This window comes from Nicotiana tabacum, chromosome 7 (assembly GCF_000715075.1).
Source record: "Nicotiana tabacum cultivar K326 chromosome 7, ASM71507v2, whole genome shotgun sequence".
Classification (NCBI taxonomy): domain Eukaryota; kingdom Viridiplantae; phylum Streptophyta; class Magnoliopsida; order Solanales; family Solanaceae; genus Nicotiana; species Nicotiana tabacum.
The window spans coordinates 12202105-12221710 of record NC_134086.1 but is presented as its reverse complement, the minus strand read 5'-3'; the positions used below and the strand labels follow the sequence as shown (position 1 = coordinate 12221710).

At 34.7% G+C, this 19606-nt stretch overlaps 1 protein-coding gene across 1 annotated transcript; it reads right to left on the bottom strand.

Annotated features, from left to right (window-relative positions):
• Positions 1–1288: 1288 nt before the first annotated feature.
• On the bottom strand, positions 1289–14855 carry LOC107777099 (uncharacterized). Its single transcript, XM_016597080.2, has 18 exons — positions 14051–14855; positions 13285–13395; positions 13124–13180; positions 12946–13022; positions 12752–12851; positions 10302–10375; positions 9598–9698; positions 9406–9509; positions 8354–8407; positions 8199–8254; positions 8070–8108; positions 6972–7110; positions 6585–6769; positions 6119–6186; positions 5956–6028; positions 4781–4842; positions 2724–3921; positions 1289–1779 (listed from the first exon to the last, which is right to left on the bottom strand). Exons 1-18 carry the CDS (start codon positions 14129–14131, stop codon positions 1530–1532), a joined length of 2829 nt encoding a protein of 942 aa, XP_016452566.2. The 5' UTR covers positions 14132–14855; the 3' UTR covers positions 1289–1529.
• Positions 14856–19606: the final 4751 nt, after the last annotated feature.

Sequence of the window (19606 nt, the reverse complement as noted above, 5' to 3'; positions counted from 1 at the left end):
TCAGAAGCATTGTGTTCTTCTCAACCATTTTGATATATCTTTTTACATGGACTTGTGTGAATGTAGCTTTGTTTCTCCATGAAAGTTTCACTTCCCTCTCATGTTTTTCCATTGAAGCACTTTGATTGTTGATATACCAAAAATGAACACTTCGAATTTGTAGGCTAAAATGATAAAGAGTATTCCTGGAAAATTCTATTTTTTGTGGATTTTGCATCAACTAATTAGGAAGAAATATTATAGTCCAATTAAAAATTTCGCATGCGAAGACTGATGAAAAAAAGAGAGCAATAAAGTCACAACAACGTGTTGAAAACCTTCCTGTGCTAAATTTATGAGGATTGTTTTGTCTTAGAACTCTTTTAATCACTTTTGTAAGCGAACTTGAGTAATTGGTACAATAAACTTTTAGGGAGAAGATTAAGCAATATCATATTAATATTACATCAGTATCCACATAAAAGTGTTGGAAAAGAAAGTTATTTTAAAACATTAGAAAAGACTAAACAACAAAATGATGGAAAAAAAGTTACTATTTGAAAAACGGAATCGACCATAGCGTTTGGACATAAATTGAGTTGAAACTTGAAAAAATAATTTTTGAAGTAGTTTTGAAAAATAATTTTTGGAAGTTGAAATTATGTTTGGACATGCATTTTATTTGAAAAAAATTTGAAGTTTTGTGAGTAGGAACTTGATTTTCACCCAAAATCTACCATAAACTAGATTTTGAAAACTTGAAAAATATTTTCAAAAATTTTTCAAAAACAGATCACTAATCTATGCACAAACAATGTTTTCAAAAAAAATTTGAAAAAAACTTGCCAAAATGTATGGCCAAACGAGGACTTTATTTCTTAGATCCGAGGGCGTTTTCCCAAAGCTAACTGCACAAAATCACATGTTAACTTGGTGTATAATCTTCCATCAACACTTTAAATCGTTAATACTGTCTTTTGTACTTTCTGAAAATGTTATAAAAGACTAAGAAGCAAAATGTTAGAAAAGAAAGGGGTGTTATTTGAGAAACAGAGTCGATTATACTTCTGCCGTGGCAAATACTTGGTGTATAATCTTAGCGGGATCTTCCTTCAGCGTTTTAATGCCTTTCGTACTTGGCTAGAAATGACCTAACGCTAGAATATAGTTGACAAAATTTGAGATCACTACATAAATTTGAACAAATGATTTCATCGGAGAAAACAACTATGCCTCAACCCGACGCAACTCCGTATTGCTCCATTTAAACCCGTCTCAGTCCAGTACTGTAAAAACTTAGTTTCACCTATGCACCAAGAAAATTTCATTGTTCGTGTAATATACACCAGAAGAAGTCTGTTACAAAGTTAAGCTCATTGATAAACAAAAACCAAATTCTCATACTAACTTTCGTCATTATATCTATATCGAGTCCTAGTACCGGAGATTGCTTTATTGCCTTTGGTGTTAAGAGATTTGTCGAACAGCCACCTTCGCTGTTCCCCTAGACGGAAGTAAGGGAATGAATATCTACAAAAGATTAAAAACTCTTAGCAAGAACAGCGAAAGATAGAACCGTTGAAACATTTAGCTTTTTCTACTATTTTCCGGACGCCCGTCTCCTGAGGAGTGTAGGGGGACACTTGAATTCTGTCCATTATATTGATCTTGGGGGCATCAAGGATTGTCTTAGGCATCGATAACGCCCACTGCATGCCCCAAATTGAGAGAGGCCTCATATATATCAGAGATCGAAAATGTCCATCCATCGTCCAACCTTCAGGCGTTTGAAATGAGTATCTGCATGATAAAATGGAAAGATAAAGCCACATAAGAAACCTAAAGCAAAGAGCACAAACTAGCAAATTATACTGTTAGCTTATATGTTGGCAAGTTAATTAAGTCACAGAATAAAAAGATGTTTGAATCAGTCAAAAGCGATAGGGTTAAATGTTGATAAAATAAAATGGATTCTCCCATAAGCAATCCTTTTATCTTCAACATTGCCACCGTTCATGGGACAAAACAGATTGGAGGAATGGTGGCCAGGTTCTTTTGGAGTGTTGTGATGAAGGTAAGAAATATCATCCGGCATCACTGTCCTTTAGCACTTTAGGAGGCTAAAGGACATTTGCAGTACAGAGAGAAACGTATTGATGAATGAAATTACTTCTGCACAGCTGCTGGATTTAACATATAAGGTTATCAATCAAAAAAGGCACTTTTGGTATGGTGTACTGTACATAATTTGTTGGTGAGAGACATCCTAGGTTTCAATATCTCTCCATTGTTTGGCCAGACTTGGTGCAAGCAATAGAAGGGCATATGCCACAGTTAAATTAGACGAGAGAGTGCCGGAAATTTCCACAACAAGATCGGATAAAATGCAATGTAGTTGTTTTATGTGATGGATTACTTGATATGTTATGGATTTATCAAAAAATAATGCTGTTATGAATCAAGAGTTATGCCTAACTAATCGATCAAATATGTACTGTATGATCTCTTTCTTGTTATCAGTGTGTTCACTTGCTATTCTTAAAGCATATGTATAGTACTTCTACTTAAAAGTAGTGTCCCTCATGCTTCAAACATTTAGGTGTCCGAGTCTGATGTCATGTTGATAAACAGGAGTAGCAAAATTAACTCATGGAGTTGCCTAATGTTTACTTGCATATCATCCAGCTATTTATCATGTAAAAGTTCACCAAATGATACACGGGAAGAATGATATAGCAACGTACCCAAAGCCATCCTCTGACCAGCCTGCAATGAATATGCCTTCAGCTGTAGTGAACGCCTGCTCCTCCATACCAGCATGAAGCATGGTGGCAGCCAAACCATACGTGACACCAGTCCATATCTCGCGGGATTGCATGCAAGTCTCATCCACCTTTCCATTTGGATGCATTCCATTTACTGCACCCATTCTGCCACCACGAACTTTCATGACATTGAAGTCATAAATTTTTTGAAGAGTACTCTTGATCTTTACGCCATCGAAGAGATCGGGCAAGCCGGATGAAGCCATGTACCACTGTCCAGCGAGCTGATCGGCCTGAATTGACTTACTGTTGCTACTAGATCCACTGTCATAGTTAAAATATGAGCCGTTCCACAATTTTGCCTCAAACACTGTCTTGGCTTTTATCAATCTACCTTTGCATTTTTCTGCAAAGGCGTAGTCACCTACGTGCATGGCCATTGCAGCTGCAGCTTGTAGTGCAGCTAGCCATAAACCACCACAGTAAGCACTTATTCCGTGAACCGTCCATGTATCATACGTTTGATCAGGGAAACCATCGTTTTCAATTAGACCATCATTGTCACGATCAAATTGATCCATATATTCAATTGCAGCACATACAGAAGGCCAGACATCTGTAGCAAAGGAGAAATCTCCCGTTGCAGCAAAGTCCCTATATACCTGAAGCACAAACTTCGGATTTAGATCCTTCCATTTACTAGTATCATGTATGTTATAGGCATTCATTTCGTGCCAAGGATCATGCATTCCAAGATCGTGAGGAATAGCCCCCCTCGCCTTCCGTATTCCCCAATTACCCTCCGCCAGAAACTTCACTTTTCTTCCATCTTCACACAAGACTGCTTTGGCAAACTCCCGCTGGATGCTGAGCTCAATTTTAGGAAATAAAGCAAGAAGTGCAAAAGAGGCATAGAAGTGCACATCATATGTACACCACATAATATATTCTACACCTTCCAAGTATAGAAACCTACCCACATCATCACTGTCAGTAATAATTGATTCTGAAATCTTATCAGAACTTGAGAAATGGTTGTCTTCCCCATAACCATTATATGCCGTCTGTTCCACTTGTACACCATTTTTATAATTCGATTTGACTTTAGTTACTTTGACTTCATTGCTCGGTCTCTTTATTCTGGTACTAACCGAGTCTGAAGAAGGAACACCAGAGTCTACAAAAGTGAGAGTAAAGACAAGATCAACAAATTAATGATTTAACGAATTTAAAGATAATAATGAGCCACTCTTTGTTCCAGAGCAACATGTTGAACAGGTAGTATATCCAGGCAACAGATGAGTGATGAAACCCAATTCTCTCCATGAAATTGTCTATTTGACGTACGTACATAATACAAATCTGCTAGAGCTTATACTGAAATATCTGATTCAGCTGAGTAAAATAACATTGTGACATTTTAAGGACAGAGTAGAATATTGAGAGAGAGAGAGATTTATGAATCAAGAGACTTCCTATGGAGACCTTCTAATCAAGGTAAGCATGATATCCTGAGACTTTGGTAACCCCACTATGGAAAGTGATTGAAGTAGTGGCGGAAAATACAGGAGACTCAGAAGATGCCACAAAATCCTATCCACTGCTAAGATATAACTACCCAATTATCCATGAAATAATAAAGATCAATAAAATACGATTAAGTCATAGGACATTTTCATCTCCTCCTTACACCTCTGCAAGTAAAATTTTGAGAGGCTCAGACCGCGTGGCCACTCCACCTAGAGTCCCACAAACTATTGACTTAGTAGATGCTGCCGACTTTGGAAGAATTCCACTCAAGGTTCAAAAGAATAACAGAAGAGAGCAGCAGAAGCAATCACGTGTGTTCCCTCAGCCCACAAAAACCTCTACTCATCTGTGTAGACTAGGAAGTACACCCAATCATCCATTCAGAACCAATAGGCGTTTCAAGGGGTAAAATGAGAGATTTAATATAGCACTTATAATGTGGGATTCATTCAAGAAATTAAGATAATAATAAGCTTATATTGTAGAATGAATGAAAAGAAGAATACCAATCCACAATGTTCCACCAGCCACCAGAAAATACAGCTCGTTAAACAGTGTAAACTTGTACCTGTAAAATTCAGAAGTCGTAATAGTTCAGCACTCCACCAGACATACATTCGATCGCTATGTGAACAGAGCATATAAAATACTAATATTCAGCTACAACTCATAAAAACGTACAAACACAAAATAGTGAAATATGAACTTTGTAAATGGCAGTAAATATAAACAAGCTACCAATAGCTAGAAGAAAGAGCGAAAAGTACAAAAGTAATACAACAACGAAGCCTCAGTCTCAAACAAGTTGGAGTCTGCTATATCAATCCTTAGTAATCATGTTTATCCATTTAAACTCGAACCAAATTTATACAAATAAGCATAAAAAGTATTAGAAGAAATCCTTAATATTTTCTACCGGCATAGAAATCTCTGACAAGGCTAAAAAATTCCTAAAAAGCTTAGGACCTAAAGTAAATGTACTAACATGACTAAAACATATTCTCAAGTCCCAACTATTCGGTATCGCCTACATACTTTTTTTTCTTCCATTGAGCCCTAAGTCTGCATGGATTCCAAGAGGAAAAAGTATAAAAGTAATAGCAATTTAAAAATACAAGTAAATTGTCAAAACAACTAACTTCAAAATTGTTATCATTCGGGCCTTAAAAGAAAAGGCCACAGCGGTTCTCCCTTCACATTCTTCACCTGTCCCATTCCATGTCTGACCACTCGAATGGCATGTGTCAAAAGGAAAGACTAAAATAATGGTCAACCATGATAGGCTCTAGCATGTATTTTCCAACCTCACTTCACGTACCGTGTTTGACTTCAAAATAACACTGATGAACAACTAGTTCTATGGTTTATAAGAAAATTATGAAATGTTGCCGGACTACTTTAATTACGCACAATATAGTTGTTTCAAATGGACCACTCATATGTGGAATTATTTGAATCTTCCACAAGCAGGAACACAGAAAGCAAGGAGTATATATAATTTATTATGTGATAAAATCTTGGTAAAAATTCTATGTAATTGGATGTATGCAGTGTTGATAAGTCGTACAGATCTTATCGCAAAGTTGTTCATGTTAATTTTATTTTAACCTTCCTTTCTCATATTATGCACATGCTCGCGATGATAACTAATGCAAAAACTCTATTAAACATTCAAACTTACCATTCTGGTAGCCTAACATCATTAAGGATAGGATTCTGCCATTTTTCAATTTCTTCTTCCCACAGCTTATAATCTGATCAATGTAAGAGAATAATAACGCCATCAATTAGTAAGCACAACTAAGAAATTAAACAGGAGCCTAAGCAGAAAAGGAGACACTCACTTGTCAAAGAATGATGAACCAAATCTACAGCAGCCCTTTCAGAAGTTCCATAGAACCGTGTGTACCTCCTGTAGCAAACCCCAACACCCAGGAGAAGGAAAATAAAAGAAAGAAAAAGAATAAGACAAGTATCCCCTAACAGATAGGACTTCAAGGAAAATTAATAGCTTCACAAACTCGACTCTAAAATATGATAATAGCTTGACAAATTTGACTCTAAAATATGACGAACTCCTGATATAATGATGACGGAGATTCCTTTCTTGTTGCCTATTCACCTCCTTATGTTTTACATTTTCGAGGATAATTGTGCTGAACACATTTATAATCAAAATACTTATGTTTTAGAATTTAGACAAAAGGTAAATATGCAGTAGTCTCAAAAATCCTAAATTTTAACAATATGGGAACACAATCGAGTGTACGTCCAACATTCAGGAGGAGTAACCCAAACATGAAATATTACCTATAATATGACTTTCCTTTCATGAATTTAACTTGAGGAGATGACCAAGCAACAGCAAATGCCACGGTACATTTTCCATGTGGTTCAACCCATGCGGTTGCAGAAACTGCAGCACAATGTGTCTCCCCAGGTGATGATGGCATGCTTGGTCCTTTGCTGAAGTTCTCTCGATCAAAATGCCCATCCTTAAAAAACATACAAGGCAATCATGAGAAACATATATAATAAAGCCAAATAGAACTAGTGTTGATAGAAATTTTAAACCCCTATAGACTGATGCAGGACTTGTCTCCAGATACGATAAAAAGGACGATAATGGACCATCTGTTCAAGGTTCAATGACGCACCGAAAAGTCTTAACTATCAGAAAATAGTTTAAGCTATTACCTCAACCATTTTACCCCACATATCCTTTGCTGTTACACAGCTTCCCTCAGCCAGGCCGAAACAGGGTAAAACAGTAACGCTGACATTCTGAGTTTCGCATGCAGCTACAGCGAAAGTAACAGGAGGATTTTCTTTTGTCCTGCAGCCCAGCCAACAACACAACAATTAACATGACACTCAAAATTTCAACTCACAAAAGTGGGCCCACAAAAGAGGGGAAAACCCCGACCGTGATGCATGGAATAAAAGTCATTTTCCCTTTTGTAATGACCAAAGATATCAGTTTCCCCAGAGGGACGCCCCTCAGAAAGGTCAATAATTGTTACTAGCAATTAACACCATGTTCTTATCCTCACTAAATGCAACTCCCGAACATCACCAAGGGAAAACCGCCAAATCACGGCACTACAGTAATAAGTAACAAAGCACTAGCTTGCTAAACCAGAAAGAAAATATAAGCTTGTTATCATTTTAATCTTTTGCTCTACGCAAAAGTCAGTCTGTCATATGGATTAGTTAATACTGTACACAGACATCCCCTTGCCGCTTCGAGTTCAATCACGTGCTTCAAAACCTCACAGTGGCTAACTTTCTCATTAAAGTAAATGTTCAAATGAGAAAAGTTTCGAAGTCCCTCATATCTCGTATGGTTAAAACAGAGGAAAATTGTCCAAAACCAATATGAGTTCTTTGATGGTCAAAAGTTTATACTAAAAAAAGAATAATAGATGATTATTCTATAACGGCTGAAAGAATTAAGCCCGTCCCTTGTTTTAAGAGCAGCTCTTAGCTCAAGAGAAGGGATCAACTAAGACTTAAGAGCCCAGAAATATAAGGATATTTTGATAGCACTATGAAACACTATTCTCCAACTTAATCCTAGATCTTGTATTTTATTGACTAGTCAAATCGTCAGTATAAAAGAAGACATATTTAGTGTCTCTCTGGAAGTTGTTTGTAACTTTTGACATCTTAGAGATCCACAATTGCCCTTTTTCACTTCTCCAGTCACAACCTTTCCTTACAAGAAAACTGAAAATACCAAGGAACATCTGCAAACCAACCGTCATATCTAGCTAATAAGGTTTGATGACTTGCTTGTGATGTAGGAGTACGCCAGAGACTCCATCTTCACCTCTGTCAAAAGGAAGATAAATAAGGGTTGAAAATCAATTGCAAAACCACAAGTATATGGAAGAAAATAGAGATTGAATGATAAATACTCACATAAATGGTTCGTTCACGTGATCTCCTGATAGGTGTGAGACACCTCCAATTGAATTCTGTATAAAACAAATAATTGTGACTGAATATTGAATAATCCCATAGTATTTTACTGAATCGAACACAATCGCAACAACCAGAAGTGTGGAACCACTTACCGCCCATGTAAGAAGAAGGCTAACTTGTGCCCTTTCCTTCCCAGTGTTCACCAACTACCAAAGAAACAAAAGAAAAACGCTAATAAGCACACAAGAGGAGCAGTTAATTAAGTCCCTCAGATCAAATTTAATGCTGATATTAGGTAACATCACTTCATTAATTTCCAAAAGAATTATGACTTCTTGCATTAGAGTTAAGCATGCTTGCATTTTACAAAAATTTTATGGATCTAATAAGTCCAAAAACAGCATGTTGGAAGATATTTGTTGAAGTTTTGTCATCATCTTATCAACTGATCTTGATTTTTTTTGTTGATAAAATAGATAAAATCTTATCAACTAATCTTGATATACATCACAAGTATCATGCATAAATAGAACTTTCTATAGCTCTATCATTTGTCTACGTCAATAAAAAATATGGTCTATTACAAACAATAAAGAACGTCGTTAGACAAGATCTCTAATTGTGCAGAGTTCATACCGAACACTCAAATCGGGTTGTAAAATAGCTCAAAGAAGTGACAACGAAATTCTGCGACAATAACACAGGGATAACAGTAGAAATAACAGATACTCCTACTGCACAATAGGAGTATTCCCCCCTAACAGAGAGACAAATATGTTTACTTTTCCTCAAATGACACAATTGACTTTCTTGCAAAAAGAAACAGCTAACAGTGAATAAAGAACGCAAAAAGTGATAATTGGCATTTACGATTCTGAGTATTGAAGATAGCATTTATGAAAATACTGATCCGGATGAACCATTAACGTGACTTTTAATTCCACCACAAGACAAGATCTTCATAAATGATAGCTCGTGCTGCAAAGTTGCATTTAGCATCCTCAATTGTGTTTCACTTCGTGATCATGCAATAGATGTATGAATTATATTATGGTCAAAGGGAAGTCATGAATCATAAGAATGGCAATTTTATTTTCTAAGTCATTGAATTACAGTTACTTCATCAGATTAAGGTATCACATGATTCTAGAGAACGAGAAGCAGCATAGAAAGGTTATATAGCAGGACTTTAAAGTATGCATACAGTGTAAACAAAAACAGATGTAGGAAGACTGCTCTCTCTGTAGTCATGTGGGATGAATGGTGATATTTGCCGACAAGAAACTTTCAGTTCTGGGTCTGGTTCACCTGGATATGAAAGGAAAAATCAAAATGAAATCTATAGAACTGAGTCAACATATCAGAAAAGAAATACTCTAGCTGAGTAGCACAGTACCATCATATACTGTCCAAGCCCTAGGAAAGAGTGCATGATATGTAGAATGCTGTCCACTCAGATTCCAGCCCCACGACGATATACCATGATCACTTACTTTCCTGTAAGAGGAAGAAAATATAGACATAAGAATCTTCTCATTTTACCTTTCCCTCCTTTTCTATTCCCTCTTGAAATGTAAAGGAATTCAGCTATCAGGTCAGGGTGTTTCAGAGTGAAGCTTATTTACTTCATGATAAACAAATCAATTCGCACCTCGTTTCAACATAGTACACCTCCTGTACGCATTAGCACAAAAGCTACCGGTGCCAGTTTAATTGAATTACCAATAGTATGGCACCAAAGGGACTTTTTTCATTTTCTATCTTCGAGACAAATTTCAGCAAGTTGGTCCATCAGCTACTAAACTTTCTCTTTATTTCGACAGAAGATTCTTTTTTTTTTTGCCGCTAAATATGGTATGTGATCGAGTTTGGAAGTTGATTTTTCTTTTAGTTCGAAGATTCCAGTGATCTAGCTAATGAATGCAAGAAATGGATCAAAAATATCAGAAACTGAAGGAAGATGGATGTTAAGGAACATAAGTGTTCTCAGAACGCCCTCCTCCACTCCCCCATCGCCCCACCCCCCAAAAAAATAGATGAAGAAATCTACTATCAGTCGGCATGAAGTTGAAATTACTCCTCAGACACTTAGTTCCTTACCCTAGCCCTTCATGTTCTCCCGGAGATAAAACGGATGCATACTTTTTGTTTCCTCCATCCCGGGATATAAAAATCTGCATTAAAAAAGAAATCATGATAAATTAAGTGCTTTAATCATACATCCAAGACAAAAAAAAAAAGTCTTCCCAAGCAACAAATCACAGGCCTTGTTATAACTAACTGCTTCAAATACTTCTTTTTTTAGGTACTTGAAAGCATATCACGATACAGAACTGTTAACTCTACCAAATGCATATAATCGCTCTAGAAAACCAGCTGGATCGGCTAGCCCCAACTTACAGATCTGCAATGGAATCGTGTCCTTCAAGTGTGTATTGCTCTGTAACGATTCATCTCCAACAAAGTTTTATCATAAATTCCTTTGAAACCCGATATGGATTTGATTCAATAATGAAACTGTGATTGGTCATTGGTTCGACTAACACATAAAACACCATAATCTCTACACCTTCCGTACATCTTAAAACAATATATAGTACCTGCCGACATCACATGTACTAACTTCAAGATGAAAGATTCCAATCTAAGCAACATGATTTCTGACTCACTACTCTCGTCTATATCAGTGGGGACAATTCTTTCATTTTTGTTTTTCCAGCCCCTCTTCTGTGTAGTCAACTAAGTTGCGCGGACTCTTCGATTTTGGTGTCGTCCCCGTCTCGATACGAGACGGGACGGGAGCGGGATACGTCCCGGATTCGGTCAATTGACTTCAGACACTTTGACCAGAGTCCATCAACAAATTTGGGAGAAAAATTGAGATTTTGATTTCTCAAAATCAAAAATAAAACAGATTTAGGAGAATGAAAGAATAATGTCCATCTTGGAGAGATAAACTTACATGAATATTGTTTAGGTTTGTTAGCGGTCTATGTTGTGTTCACATTGTTGTTTTGCATAGTTTTGTGTTATTGTCCTTTCGTTGCTGTTATTTTCTTTCTGGCATCTTTTTTGTTACAGGTCTTTTTCTGATATTATTGTCTCTTCTGTTGAGCTGAGAGTCTCCCGGAAACAGCCTATCTACCCTTTTCTGGGTAGGGGTAAGGTTTGCGTACACCCTACTCTTCCCAGACCCCACTAGTGGGATTATACTGGGTATGTTGTTGTTATTGGAGAGAGAGATTGAATTTTACAATATTCATGTAAGTTTTTCACATAATATCTCTCAAAATTTACAATATTTTTATAGCTCTATTTTTTATCAGCTGAATCCTCGCACCCGTATCCATATCCGGATCCGCACCCCCGAATCTTAAAATTTAGATTTTGCCGATCCGTCCCCATATCGGATACCCACACCCGAGTCCAAGCAACTTAGGTAGTCAACTACTCCATGAGGCATGAGGATAGACAGGTGGTTGCATTTGTTCAATTCCCATATGTTCATAGAACAATGAGGCCCTTTGGATGCCACTCGCCCCATGGAAAATCTCATAGAAAACAAATACCTCTCAGTAAACATTATTACACCAATTTTAGCCAATTTCTAAAAAGACAAAAGGGAGCAGCATTACAGCTCATTAACTACTCAAACGCCAACCTTCAAATAAGGCATATGCTAAATGTTCAAGAACTGCTTAATTAGTAGAAATTCTTGAATGATGATTCTTACGAGCGAGTTATCAACCCGCCAAGTTTTTCGTTATGAGTGCTTAAACATTATGTTTACCATGATAAGGCTAAATTTGACTCACTTTTAAAGTATCAAGATTACGGTAAATACCAGCAACGATGAGCTATTTTAAAAGCCATTTGATAGTGTCATAGAATGTTAGACTTGGTATTAATTAGTTCCTCATTAGTTAAATATAAGATGTGGATAGCGTATTGTACTCCGCTATCATTGAGTTATCTTTTGTCTCTTCTCTCATCTAATTTTCTCACATGCTATAACTCTTGATTGCCGGTCCAGCCAAAGTTTTTCCTTCTTTTCGTAATTATGCTATTCTTACCTCTATTGACAATTCCAGCAGTCAGCAACACTGCTACCTTTCATCATCTTCTGGCCACTATTCTGGCCATTGTTCCAGCGGCAACTTTTGCGCCAAGATATTAATGACGGCACTCTCAACAAGCTTCCAGTGGCCGGAAATTTTTGGACAAGATTCAGTGACCAAAACATTTCTGACCAGAGGTCTTGTGGTAACTTTTTGGAAGGTTACTTTTCTCTATATAAATAATCAAACATAGGTTGGTTACACTATCTTGTGGTTGAAAAGGTTATTAGAATATAAAGTTTAAAGTGTCAATGTTACTTTTAGTCCTAAGATAATCTTTTGTTAGTGAAATATAAGATGTGGTTTGTAGATAAAAGTGGTATAACTCTAGCTCATACATCTTGAGCTTACACTGAGTGCTCCTCATTCGTTCATAATATCCAAATAAAGATATGAACTGAAAGAATATAGTGTTGAAGGATAGAGCATTACTGAGAACTGATTGGCCATGATTGGAGAAGTCTCACATGTTCCAGGAAGAATCTGGAAGTGCTTGAACTCGCCTCTGAAGCCTCTGGATATGCTGCCGCTCCTGTGATGTTATAAGTTTGATATCTCATCAGATCAATAAAAGAATTCCAATACAGCAGAACAGCTGTTCACTAGTTTATACTCTATACACTAACCCCATCCCTCCAAGTGGAACACCCTGAGATGCTGATGGTTTGCAGCGTTCTCGTGTAAAGGGATCAATTGGAGCTTTCTGCACATGTAAGAGAATGGTAGGACCTTTCAGAAATCACAGCACTCATTCAAAGCATGAAATTATACTTGTAACTGTATAGATGAGACCAAGAAAGTTACCCTTCCATAGGATGCTTCTTCCCTTACATATGACCATAGACGTATACCAAGCCGAACCTAAAAAAAATAAACAAAGATTACAAGGCAAAGCAACAAGTCAAAATCCAGGAGAATTTTCCTATATGACAATAGTGGTAAAAGCCTAAAACAGACATGCATACCATTTTTATTGCCTCCGTGAATGTTACACTAAATTCTTTTAACTTGCTAGCATGACTATTTAGTTTCCTTCTCCAAGCTTGAGATGGTGGTGCAGCACTATCAAAATCAAACTGCAGCAAGCAAAACACAAGATCATTAAAACTATTTTAAAAAATTGAACATCATTAAAGTGAAAGATCAAAAAGCAACTCCCTACAATATGAAAACAAACAAACAAAATAAAACACAAAAATAAAGGAGATAAAATTGGAACTATGTTGCAGGACCAATATTAAGACATACAAGAAAGAAAAACAATTAACTTCAAAACAACTTCAAACGTCATTAACAACATTTTCCCTGGCATAGTGAAGCATGTCTTTTAGCTTTCAAGTTCAGCATATATTCACAATTACATTCAACTGGTCTCATTATTTTCCGTGGCATAAACGCACAGCCTGATGCACTAGACATCGAGCGTTCACACAGGATCCGGTGAAAGACCGTGGTGTGATGTAGACCACCTACCCTAATACAAGCAATTTATTGCTGCTTGCATGGCTCAAACCGTGAGCCATAGATCACACGGAGACAACTTTACCGCCGCTCCAAGGCTCCCCTTTTATTTTCCATAGCATAAAACAACAAATTTTGTTGCAACAACTAACAAGTTGAGGTCAGCTATAAACAACAAAAAGAATTTGTTCCTTACAAAAAATATATATATCACCAGCTAATTAACAAGGTAGTTAGTTAGATAGATAACCCATCATCAGAAGAACTTACCAATTGTAAAGTTGCTTTACTGATATATTCTTCAGGTGGCCATGAGTTCTTTCTACAATGAAACAAAGTTCCACTCACCATTTTTATTCGCCTTATTAAAACACTCAAAGACCAAACCTTTCTCCAATCAAAATACCCTCAAAACCATTTACCAAACAGTGCCTTAAGCCAACAAATACAAGGGGGGAAAGTCCAAACTTGGCTTCAAGTTTTCCAAGAAAACCCCAACAAATAAGCAATCTACTAATCTTCTCTTCAACTACACTACAAAACTTTGATCAAAATTCAGTTTGATCCCAAAATCTCAGAAAAACCAAACACAGAGCCAAAATTAGACCAGATAATGATAAACCCAGTAGTATTATAAAGGTGGGATTTTTTGGGATTCCCCAAAATTCAATTCTGGGTATATAGAAATTAATCAAAGAATATTGTGGGGCTTTTTCTTGGGTTTATTGCATATATTTTATTTTTTTAGCTATCGAGCATTGAGAGGATCCAACAGGTGTAAACCAGGAGTTCTGAAACTGTGTCAAACAGTTGCCAGGTGTATCATCAAAGAAGAATTTTTTTTTTTTACTGTGGGATATGAACCCACGCCTTTTGACTAGTTTTTTGGGGTTAATGTAATGGTCTTCTCTCTATCAATTTTACTCTATGTTGATGTGTAGAGAGAGAAAAAAAAAGTTTCTAGATAGAGAAAGAGAAAAAAAAAGTTTCTAGATAGAGAAAGAGAAAGAGAAAGGACAGTTGCAGAGAGAGAAGTTTTCAATTTAATAATCATAGGATAGTGATATAAGAAGCTGTCTCTTTGATTTGCGATGGCTTTGGATAAAAAATTATCAGGGTAGAGCTCTCATCTTGTACGGGGAATGAGGGAAAAAATTGTAATTGTAATATAATTAATTATCACGATATTGTAATATTATTTTTATCTTTTTAGAAAATTGAAATAACAATTCTAAAATAACTATTTTGAGATAATTATGAAATAACTTGTTTCATAATCAATATCAAACGACAAGTATTGAATAGTCTGTTGATATGTTACACATGTATTTTATGTGATCAATATAAATTTTTAAAAATTATATAAATATTATTAGAATATGTGCATAAGATATAAAAGAAAATTTGAAGATTAGAAAGTACCAGTTCAATTTGCAGATATAAAATAATTACTAACTTGTATCTATGTCATCATATGTAAAACTTGTTAAACTAAATTTTACTTGGATAACATTTTATGTAATTAGAGGGACATAAAGAGACTGATGATTATATTTGATACAGGACGGTGAAATTGATTACCTAAAACTTTGATTTTTCTTTCTCCTCTAATTCTACCAAAAGAGTTATTTTTTTATTGTCCTTTCTGGGTACTTTTTTGTATTGTATGTAGAATAACGCAAGTTATAGTAACAAAAATGAATAATAATAATAATAATAATAATAATAATAATAATAATAATAATAATAATAATAATAATAAAAGGTATCTAAACTAGAGCCACGACCTCCCTCGGAAAAGAAAAAAATCGCTTGGACTACCTATTAACTTTTTATCTTAATACTCAACCTTCATGCTCTCTTATCTAGGATTATGTCCCGATCGGCTAAAGGTGTGTCATGTCCTAGTTAATCATATCTCCCCCAATTCTTCTTCGGCCTACCTCAACCTTTATTTAAACCTATCATTGCCAACATGTCGAATCCCACACTGGGGTATCGGTGCCCCTCCTCTTCATATGCCGAAATCACCTTAGTCTCGCTTTCTTCATCTTGTCCACCACACGAAGGTTACTCCACCTTACATTGTATATCTTCGTTCCTAATTTTTTGTCTCCTAATATATCCACACATCAATTATTTAATCATTCTCATTTTCATTAATTACTTTCATCTTTTAAATGTATGAGTTCTTGACTACTAACACTAGACATACAACAGTTAATGTTCTAATGACAAGTATATATTGGGAAGACCAAGTAAAAATAAAAAGTTAAAAGTATATATTGGTACCTCAATTTTGGTTGGCGGAAAAATAAAAAGCTCTATTTCATTCCTCATAGCCATAATAACATGCCTTGGTATGCATGATTTGTAATGAATAAATAGCATTTCCTGTCAATTCCAAACCGTAACAATAATTACTACTATGTAAAGCTTATTACCGGCTTTGTTGTGCTTGAAAACCCCACTTTTTTCCTTTTTCACATAATTAAGGAAATCAGAGATTGAAAAATAAAAAGAAATCGAATGATTAGGAATACTTGAATCTTGTGCAAATAGAACACGAAATAGTAATTATTTACCAGTGAATTATAACTTGATTCTCAAAAACATTTTAGTTTGAATAAATGTTTAAAAGGGAAAATTTAGGATTCGTATTAAATTATAACACTTCCTTGAAACACTAAAGTTTATGGACTAAAGAATAAATAGGTGGGACGTAACAATATACTTTGGTACATAAATTATTAACCTGATATACAATATCCTATACTTCGTTAAACTAAATGAAAATATTGGACTAAATAATCTTGTTGTCAATTATGCGTCTTTAGGGGCGGAGCCAGCCCTTCCGTTGAACCTAATAGTTTTGGTTCAAACCGTATATTTGTCTTAAAAAATTATTTAATATACACAAAATTTTAATTTAGAACCCAGTAACTTAAATGAACTAGAATCCTGAACCCATAAACTTGAAATCCTGGCTTTCCCTCTAGCGTATCTCCTAAAATTTGGTAACTCGTTCTCATAATTTTTTTTACCTATTTCCTTAAAATTCATGAGTTTGAGGAGAGAAATTTGTAAGGCATTAAGTTATTTCCCTTTTAAGCTTAATTTGCATAATTAAGGAAAGAATTAAAACTCATAACGTTTTCAATTTGGTTTATTATCCATGTCTAAAAAGTTGAGAAAATGCATAGCTAAAGAATAAATGTTTTAAACGCCTAGGCAATATTAGGCAACGAGAGATGTATCATTTTCTAGAATGTATATTTATTTTTCTCGATACGCAATTGAACTTCTTTACTTTGAAAAACTGAACATGCATTGAACCGATTTTAATTAATGATAGTTTCTTCTGGATGAAAATTAGCTCCTTAGGAAATTAATCAATTAACCAAATCAAGTTATTAATAATTTAAACTAAAATAATCTATATCATTACATATGAAACTCCTTATTAAAATGGCAGACTAATTTAAAATGACTTCAAATACGATGCCACTTTCTATCCACATAAAGAAATAGTAACCATTTGGTATTCCAAGTTTCCAACACAAGGAATAAAGTACCTAAAAGAATTCTAGAATACATGTCAAAATCTTGATAATAACAACTTTATTTCTTTTTTAAGGAAGACCCTATATTCTTTTAATTTTCCCCCAATCCCTTTAATTATATGTTCAAGAATAAAATTACGAGTTCGGCATTATATTTTCTCTTTTCAATATATATATATATATATATTGAGAAGAGGACCACGTATCACACATATAATATATATTTTTTTTTTTAATAAATTCTAAATTTGTATTTTCTAATTGATTTCTTGATTTTGATGAATTATAAGACAAGCAAGTTCTTTTCTCAAATTTCTCAATTTTACTACCTACTAGTATCAATTTTAATTTTTGGATCATTGTTGGTACCAAATCTTAATCAACGTATAAATTGTTTTTTTTTTCCTTCTAAAACATAAGTTTTTTTTCAAGGTCCTAAGATCATGTATGGTGTTGATGCATGTCAAGTACCAAAAGGTCAAGACAAGTGGGACCGATTATGATGAGGATTTGGGGCCATCAAGATTGAATTGAAAAGAAATCAAGGGGTAGGCCAAAAAGTCATAAAATGAGTGGTTGACGTTACACGGCCATCCATTTTAGACCATTTTTGTTATATTTCTACCACTAGAAATCTAGTAGTGTTTGATGTCTAAAACCATTTTCCCCCCGGTAAAGTCTAAAACCAAATATCACGTTTTCGTTTGATTATTCCGATTAGAAAATAATTTTTATATAAAATTCAGTACTCCCTCCGTTCTAATTTATGTGAATTTATTTGACTGGGTATGAAGTTTAAGAAAAAATGAAGACTTTTAGAATTTATGGTCCTAAACAAGTCAAAAAAGGACCCAGAGTATTTGTGTGGTTATAAAAGCTTATCATTACGGGTAGAATTGTAAGTTTAAGCTAAATTGTTACCAAATTTAGAAAGGGGTATTCTTTTTGGAACGGACCAAAAAAGAAATAGGTTCACATAAACTGAAACAGAGGGAGTATTATTTAATCTGCATTTGATTAGCATTCTATCCTAAGAATAATTTTGTACGAGATCCAGTGGCAGAACTAATGCCCCGCTTGTCCATAATTTTTTTTTTCAAAAATATGTTTGTCCAAGAAATTTTGCAAATTTTTTAAAAAATTTCGAAAATAAATTTTTCAAAAACGCAAAAGTGGTCATTTTCAGAAAAAAAAAAATTTCTCACTCATTTTTAAGTGAAATGCATGTCCAAACATAATTTCAAATCTCAAATATACCATTTTTCAATTTAACTTTGCATACAACTTTTTTCAAAATTTAGAATTTTTATGTCCAAACGCCTGCCAAGTGTGTTGAAGAAGATTCAATTGAATTCACTTATTTTGTAAATTATATTGTACAAATATGATAAAATCAAAATTTTGGTATATATATAAATTGTTGAATCCCTAAATAATTAAATTTTTCACTAACTATGCAAGTTTGCATTTTTTGAATCCCATTATTATTATTATTAGGATTCAATAAGCATTAACGTATACAAAGATCAACGTTATGGAAAAGCATCTAAAAGAAAAAAAATATTATTGAGTTCATCTTTTCATTTTTTTATTTTTAATTTAAAAACTAAAAACAAAAGTGAAATGACAAACTTTTATAAACAAAGTGAAATTTTATAATGATTGTGATTAACATAAAGAAAGTATGCATATGACAGGGAAAAAAAAAGGGCAACCGGGTGCACTAAGGTGCCGTTATGTGTGCTGTTCGCGGAAGGACCGGACCACAAAGGTCTATTGTATGCAACCTTACCTTGAATCTCTGCAAGAGGCTATTTCTATAATTCGAACTCGTGACATCATGGTCACATAACAGTAACTTTACCAGTTACATCAAGGCTCCCGGTATGCATGTGACGAAAATTAAAAATAAAAAAATAAATAAAAAAAGACCAAGGAAATGAGGGGGCAATTACAGCTATATCAATTTTTAAGTCGGGTGTCGGCCAGTGCATGTGAAAGCAAAAATTTAATTTATAATTATTTAGCAGCTATTGACAGAAATAATTATTCTTTTTAAAAGGTATCAAACCAGTGGCGTTTTCATTAACAACTAAGACCTTAGTCTTCGAAAGTCTAAATTAAACGTTTTCTGAAACCAACTATAAACCAAATTCGAAAACTAAGAACAACCTGTTTTTGAAATAAAATAAAATCAAATAAAAGTGCTACATTATGGGGACAATAAACATCTAGATGGGTTGGGCTACGAAACTGGATCAAA

Bases quoted from the DNA above. Each gene is read 5' to 3' on its own strand.
- LOC107777099 (XM_016597080.2), bottom strand. From the start codon at position 14,131: ATGGTGAGTGGAACTTTGTTTCATTGTAGAAAGAACTCATGGCCACCT. The intron at 7,111-8,069 runs GCAAGTCATCAA...GCTGGGCTGCAG, and splicing joins GGCGTACTCCTACATCACAA to GACAAAAGAAAATCCTCCTG. The intron at 1,780-2,723 runs GTACGTTGCTAT...TTTATCATGCAG, and splicing joins TGGTCAGAGGATGGCTTTGG to ATACTCATTTCAAACGCCTG.